Here is a 7,410-nt window from a genome sequence, read left to right as displayed (position 1 = left end):
GACTGTTCAGAGGAGTGTAGCAGCAGCTAAACTGGCATAATGATTGACAAATGTGAATGGAAGACCAAGATGCAGTCCTATAGGTTTCTGCTATTGGGACATCTTTCAGTAAACTTTAGCTGTGGACTGAGTGCTAGTTGAATACGCTGGCCCTTTGCAGGCGGGATGGGGCTGCATCCCAGCAGATTCATAACAGGTTAAACTGCAACCCAAAACCCGCTTTGATGGTCTTTGAGTCAAACTAGGTTGTCCCTTCATCCTCTCTGCATACGATCTAGGAAAGGCCCAGGAGGTCTTAAGGTAGCAGCTGAGAGCCCTTCTGTCATCTAGCATAGGTAGGCTGGTTTCCTCTCTGGTGGTATGAGGCTTTGGGATAGATCACTGGTGGGCAGCTTGTGTGATTAATAAAGAGACCTTAAGCAGGAAGCAAGGATGGGGACACAGTGTAATCCTCTCTCTACAGAAGGTAGTAAATGGCAGGTCTACTCTGAGAGCATTGAGCGCTCCCCTTCATCTAGCCAAATGATGGCTACAAGGCAGTGTTTCTCAGCCTTGGGACGCCGCTTGTCCAGGGAAAGCCCCTGCCGGACCAGGCCGCTTTGTTTACCTGCCGCGTCCGGCCGATCGCGGCTCCCACTGGCCGCGGTTTGCCGCTCCAGGCCAATGGGGGCTGCAGGAAGCGATGCGGGCTGAGGGGGCGAACTGCGGCCAGTGGGAGCCGCGATCGGCTGAACTTGCAGGTAAACTGGCCCAGTCCGCCAGGGACTTTCCCTGAACAAGCGGCGTCCCAAGTCTGGGAAGCACTGCTCCGAGGAATGAACTCTTGAGGGAAGAGGTGGAGGAAAGAATGGAAAGCCATTGGTTCAAAGGTGATGGGAGAGTTCCTCAGGGCACTGAGCCCCACATTAAAGTCTCACTTGGGCTATACAGGGAGAAAATAAGTTGTGTAAACCTCGCTGCCATCTGGCTGTAGTAGTGTGGGCAACCAAATGTACTCTGACTGAACCCATTGTCTTCAAATCCAACAGGCAGTCTACGTGTGCCACGTGGCCAGAAAGGATTAAGCATCCTACAGTCTTTACATATATATGTTAAGAGGTTGACAACATAATCAAACAAACAGTTCCTGTCTATGCTGTATTCTGCTAATTCAGAGATCTTAACATTTAACTGTAAATATAGTGATAGCAGCATAGTGATTAAGGCAATTGTCTTATGTTAATCGGTGTACCTAATTACTAGTCAAGCTTAGGTCCTGATGCGTTAGGTCCTGATCATTTTTATCTCAGATCTGCTTTATGCAGGGGACGTTCAAGTTGTAAGACTGAGATCTTCAGTCCCACCTGGATCACCCTGGATATGAACAGTGGACTGAATGTATGGACTAATTCTAAGAACTCTTTCTAACTCCAGCATGCACTATCTCTACTATGAAACTGATCTCAGAACTGTACTCCTGTCTGTGTGTATATTGATCTTTTAACCAATACTCTCTCTCTCTTCTTTTTCAATGTTAGTTTAGTTGGGTAAGATCTGAAATATTCATTAACTTGGGAGGTGATGTGTCTGATCCTTTGGGATTGGTAGAACTTTCATATTTGACTTGGCTGGGTGGAAGCCCACAGCTGGGTTGCTTTAAGAGAACTGTGTTTTGGCTTCTGTGCAACCAGTAAGGGTATTGTTGAAGCTTTTTTGTGCAGGCTTTGTAAATCTAAGCATTGGAATATCCATCAGCTTTGGGGATTGTTTGCCCTAATTGAGTAACCTCAGTGTGGCTCCCCTGGGACCTCAGTCATACTAGGATCGTGGGAGAGCACTCTTCTTAAGCATCAGACATTTCGAAGAAAACACCAGGAATGGAAGCAGTTTACTTTTGAAGGTAAATTTTGCGAGTACTAGGTTTTCTGCTAGATTGATTGGACTTTATTGAAGCAGGTTAGATCCATGCTCGAGAACCATCTATGAGCCATGCTCTGATCTCAGAGCTCTGCACAGAAGGTGAGGGTATCGAAGACTGAGTAGAAGGGCCATGTGCATCTTGGTGCCAAGAGGTGTCAGTCTGTACCGAGGAAGAAGGCTCCCTGTGCTGTCTATTAGAAGAGTTCTCTGCACCCTGCTTTTTTGGCTCAGTACCGGAATCAGATAGAGCCTTAGCGGGCCACGAGGTCTCCTTAGAGTAGGATTTAAGGGGCTGACCTACACCTCCTCCACATTTCTCAGGTGGGGGAAAGAGGCTTCTTCGGTGTCCTAGTCTCTAAAGGTGCTGCTTAAGCTGCAACAGTCACTGGCGCAGCCTGGGATGTAGAGGCCGATGTACAAGGTGAGAGAAGTGGAACCCATTGGGGCTAGTGAGCATTCCATTAGAGGGCGTTTCAGACAGCTCTATCTTTCCGAGACCTGCCTTAAAACCCTGTACGACCTTACACTTTGACAAGACCTGAGTTTCTTGGAGGTAACTCAAATGTCTGTCATGAGGGAGGAAAAGACCTCGGGCAAGTCTGGCAGGGCTTAAACCCCAGAATCTTCTGCATAAGCCGGGGTGCTAATGGACCAAAAGCAGGGGTCCTAAAGAAAAAATGGGGGAGGGAAAACTCCAGTTCAAACCACAACTGGGATGAAATGAAATACGAGTAATAAAATAACTAAACAAAGGAAAAAACCAAGACTCAATTGCTGTGTTAAGAAAGACGGGAAGCCATAGTGACTTACACTCAAAGAAGATTCTGATTTTTACAACAGTTCAAACCCTAGTTGTACAGATTTCCTAGGAAACATTTCAGCCAAACTACGATCAGATTACTATGTAAGGAGAAGATCCTTCCCTTATTTGATAGCCTCCAGCTGCTGTTGCTCACAGATTACTAAGAGTATTTTTATTTTACTTTCTGTTCAGCCCGTTTACAAGATGGGCTCAATTTTCTCTGTGCCAATTTCTGCTCCATGTGGGGGAGGCTTGTCAGGGAGCCAGTTCTGCCTCTCAAAGATCTCAGGCACTGAAAGTGGCTTGCAAAGCAGCTTTAAATTCTACATAAGAACGGCCATACTGGGTCAGACCAATGGTTTATCTAGCCCCGTACCCTGCTGTCCAACAGCGGCCAATGCCAGGTGCAGGCAACATCAACTGATCCATCCCCTGCCACTGATTAAGAGCTTTAAGGGCTCCCATGCCAGTAGCGTGATGGTACCTTTCCTCCACAATCCAGGCCTGTGCTGTGCGGCCATGAGGACAGGGTCTGATCATAACTCTGAAACACTCTTATGGCAGACCATTAGCTATTGAATTTGCTGACTGAGAACCCTTGAGGTGGAAAACAAGTCAGCAAATAGCAGACTCAAGTAATAAGGATGCCGCAGTAATGCGCCACAGTGAACAGCTGGTGGGTTCCAGTCCTGAGTGTATGCGACTTAGTGCTGTTCCTCATGCAAAGGGCTGCAGATTCCTTACAATGGAGAACCTTAAAGAAAAACTGCAGTCATGGGACTGCAGAGAAATTCACTCACGTAACCTCCATGTTCTGATAAAATAAATTACAAACCAGGAATGAAAAGTACCTGAAAACATCAGACTTCTGTGGCATAGTTTTCTTCTCGCCCCTCTAGCTGAACTCTTCTGTGCAGGGCTGAAGAATCTGTGCTGTTAGAGGTGGGAAGAGAGAGAGGGGTGGGGAGATGGGCGCTTTCCACTAGACCTGCGGGATTCCATAGTAAAGTTAATATTGAGCGTCAGCACAAAGTGAGTTCTTGCTGTGAACAACCCGCACTCCCTGCCTTAGCTTAGTGACTTACACAGAAGGCAGAAGAACAGAGCCACCTGGTTTCCTTGTGGCTGGCGTGTGCGCACCCCTCATCCCACACACACACTTTTATTACTAAATCACAATTTATTGCTAAGCTATTCTAGAACTACCGTTTAAAATGTGACCCACTATCAACAATTGAACCTTGGACCAGCGCGCTCTTGGAAACACTGACATCTGTGTTCCTGGGGGGATAAATTAGTGCAGCTTGACACCCAAAAATAAGGAAAATAGTTACAACATTTTCTTAAAACCCAACATATCATTCAGCGTAGTGTAGGCTATTGACATTGAAGCTAACCATTCATATGCTGTCAAAGTGCTTTGCAGAGGGCAAGTAAAGCCCTAAGCAGGACAGACTGATGTCTACACAGGGCTGAAACTCACATGCACTATTACATATCAAAACGTAGCAAGCACCATGTTTATAGTCACCAATGTGGCTGTTCTACAAACACAAGTTGATTACATTGTGTTTTTGTGGGCTGGGTCTTAAACATGTTACGCCTGACCTAGTTATAGCCTGCAGACAGCAAATCTCATTGGTCATGAGTGCAGTGATCATAAATAAACAAGCTTTGTGATTATCAAGTAAACACCTAAAAAAGAATACAGATTTTACTTAAAACCTAAAGTCTTCTAATAAAATACACCAGAGATCAGTCAACCTACACAACTGCTAGATTTAACTAATGTTTTCACCAGCTAGGAAACTGTAAAGTTACTCATTTTCCAACACCTATAATTTGATATTGCACAAAAGTGATTTTTGCGAACAACTTCACCTCTCTCTCTCACACACACACACACACACACAAATTTTTAATTAGTGCTAGTCTTAAATACAGAATAGGTTGTGAGTGAGTATACTGACGATAACGTATCAACCAGTTATGAAATAAACTTTTATTGTGAAGGAAGCAGTGTATGCTAATCTACAATCTACAGCATATTAAACCCACAACAAATACAGGTTTAAAACTCAAAGTAGCTTACAAACTATGCAGTACAATATAGATGAATTAAAAGTGAAACGAAATATCACAGTAATTATTAACCTTCACATTTCTTTTCTTTTAATCACTGTAGGTTGAAATGGCTTGGGCCATTTCACCTTTCTCTGTGAAATAGCATCTTCATGCATTCCACAACAGCACAAGTCCTGATTGTTACTATAGTGAACAGGCAAATGCCACGTAACTACGAGAAGAGAGTTTCATTTCAACCGGTTTAATTTCTGCTCACTCTGTGGGGGGACAATGCTTCATTTGGAAAACTTACGGAGGACAAGCAGTAGCAGAGCCGATGCAGAAATGAACAGTTACAATGGTTTGTCTGCGCGAAAGCCTGCAGGAACAGAAGCGGAGAAGAGATTCTAGGTGGTGGCCGCAGCACTACACAGCACTGAGCAGGCCTGGCAGGAAAGCGGGACGCAGAATCCACTACAAGGCTTTCTCACTCAAGCTACTAAATAATTCACACAGCGTTTTATATACAGTGATCTGAACACGGCAGAGTTCGCTTTTTCGCAAGTGCCGTGACTGTGTAAATGCTAACAAGCCATGGTAGACACTAACTACTCTCGCAAACATGTATATATGAAAAAAATCAAGGCAGTTTAAAGATTTCATTAAATTCAGGCACCATCAGAGGCTGTGCACCACTCCCACCTCTGTTGCTTTTCTACTGCTTAGTGCGAAGCAACCTACTTTTGTAACTACTGGTCTGTAAATCTGTTGCTAATCACCCATCAAGGCACACAACGTAAATGCACAAACAACCCACATTTAATAAAGCTAACAATTCCACACTCCTGCAGCTAGCTAATTTGCAACTGTTCCACCTGACAGTTAACCAGAAGGTGCTGTCAAAACTGAGAGCTGTCAGATTAAGACTGTACAATGTGCTTGTTATTTAGCTTGTGAAGAAAAGAAATTGCAGCAACGAATGTCTCTCGCTCTCTCTCTCTCTCTCACAAGTACATTTACTCAGAGACTTTTTAGCAGTATTCTGCTGACATTCTGCTGCCTGAGCATTCGCCACATTTACAGAAATTTAGCCAAAGGGAACAATATGTTACAGGTGGATACTGGGTCTCTAAGCATGTCCCTCGGTGCTGCCATTTTGATAGAAAATCTTATCACTCCGATCTGTTTTAGTTAGAGTTCCTAACACCTTTGGGCATCCACTATCACTCAAGTCACAGATCACAAAAGCAGACACACCCGGCACGGAAATTTCCTTAAGCTATTCTTTTCCCTTAGAGTGTGTATGTTGTTTTTAAGTATCGTGCCTATTGTAAAAATGGTAATTTGGCCAACTCCTACCTTATTAACAGTTTTCCCACTCAATATGCAAAATATTCATTTGTCAGTCTCACGTGAAAGTCAGTTGTTGAGTGTCTTCGATGATACAGCTTCATGCGGGATAACTTAGGAACTAATAACGTGCCCTGACCAGGTCTCGTGTTTTGTTCCAGGTGCTAGATGGGTAATGACCACGTCTACAGCTTGCAGCTTCTCATTCTTAGGTGGAATAGAGCACATCTTGTAGGTGACTTCATCGCCAGCCACTAGAACATATTCTCCTTCAATACTGTTAAGGGAAAAACACACACAAAAAAGAGGGGGGGGAGGGGAAGAGAGCTCCAGGTAAATGTATTCTGGCACTTGCAGAATAATTAGTTGTACCACTTCTGCTATTGCTGTGTAACAGCTGCTTCATCAACTCTATAACCCGCACTTTTCTTTCAGATTAAATTCCTATCTTTAGATCCCCAGGGCCCACCAGGCCTCTGACCTTTATACACTCTTTCTGGGAGTATATCCCATTAGCGCTCTGCCCTAGGCCTCCACTTTTTGCAAGGGAGAGCCTCATGGCTCTGCCCACTCCGAGACTGGGGCTCTGGCTGCATGACTCCATTTCTTGCTGTGGTTTCTCCAGCGGGTCCAAAGGACTTTATGCCCCTGTTGGAGACTTACCCCTTTTTGGGAACCATACAACCAGCAGACGTTTTGCAGCAACATAGGATGGCCTTCTCAAAACAAGCCAGCACTTATTAGTCAACTGAACGCAGTACGGGAAGGTGAGAATGGACGAGCGAAGCTTACGCAGATGTCCATGCTAGCTGTACACCCTGCCTCTAGCCCAGAGCATCTAGGACTCAATTTGCCATACTGCACTTGGCAGCCAAATTCTTATTCCAGCGACCTGACACCTCAGGGTCTTGGTTTCAAGTTGCAGCTGAGCTGGTGCAACATTTTCGGCTGCCAGTCATTAAAAGTTAATGACGGATCGCTGTCCTCCACTGAGTCTCCAAGGGCTAGGTTCAGTTGCTGAGGGTTCTTGAGCATTCACCACTCCAGAGATGCCTCCAGCCCATGTGACTTCTTCCCCAGTACCCTGTTCCAGGAAAGACATTAACCCCTTCGCACCTAGTGAGGTGGGAAACTCTGTCACATCTATTCTTCCAGAAATACAGATATTTCCCACCTTCTCCACATCTCAAGCCAGCTTTTTGCAGCGGGGCCAGTCCGTGTTCCCCTCTGCCCTGTAGTCACACCCTGAGGGGAAAGGTCTGATGCTGAACCAGTTGATTCAATGCCTCAAGTCA

The 7,410-nt window shown here is 45.1% G+C and overlaps 1 protein-coding gene across 2 annotated transcripts in view; it reads right to left on the bottom strand.

The window, feature by feature from the left end:
- Positions 1 to 4,688: 4,688 nt before the first annotated feature.
- Positions 4,689 to 7,410, bottom strand: part of CARHSP1 (calcium regulated heat stable protein 1) — a 55,710-nt gene continuing 52,988 nt past the window's right edge. For both annotated transcript variants that reach the window (XM_027827680.3, XM_007053791.4), the window contains exon 4: positions 4,689 to 6,392. In XM_027827680.3, the coding sequence (XP_027683481.3) occupies positions 6,230 to 6,392 (163 nt within the window). In that variant the 3' untranslated portion in view covers positions 4,689 to 6,229. The remainder of the gene's footprint in view (positions 6,393 to 7,410) is intronic.

Source organism: Chelonia mydas, chromosome 10 (assembly GCF_015237465.2).
Source record: "Chelonia mydas isolate rCheMyd1 chromosome 10, rCheMyd1.pri.v2, whole genome shotgun sequence".
NCBI lineage: Eukaryota > Metazoa > Chordata > Testudines > Cheloniidae > Chelonia > Chelonia mydas.
Note: the sequence above shows the minus strand (reverse complement) of the source record. Positions and strands in the feature narration are given on the sequence as shown.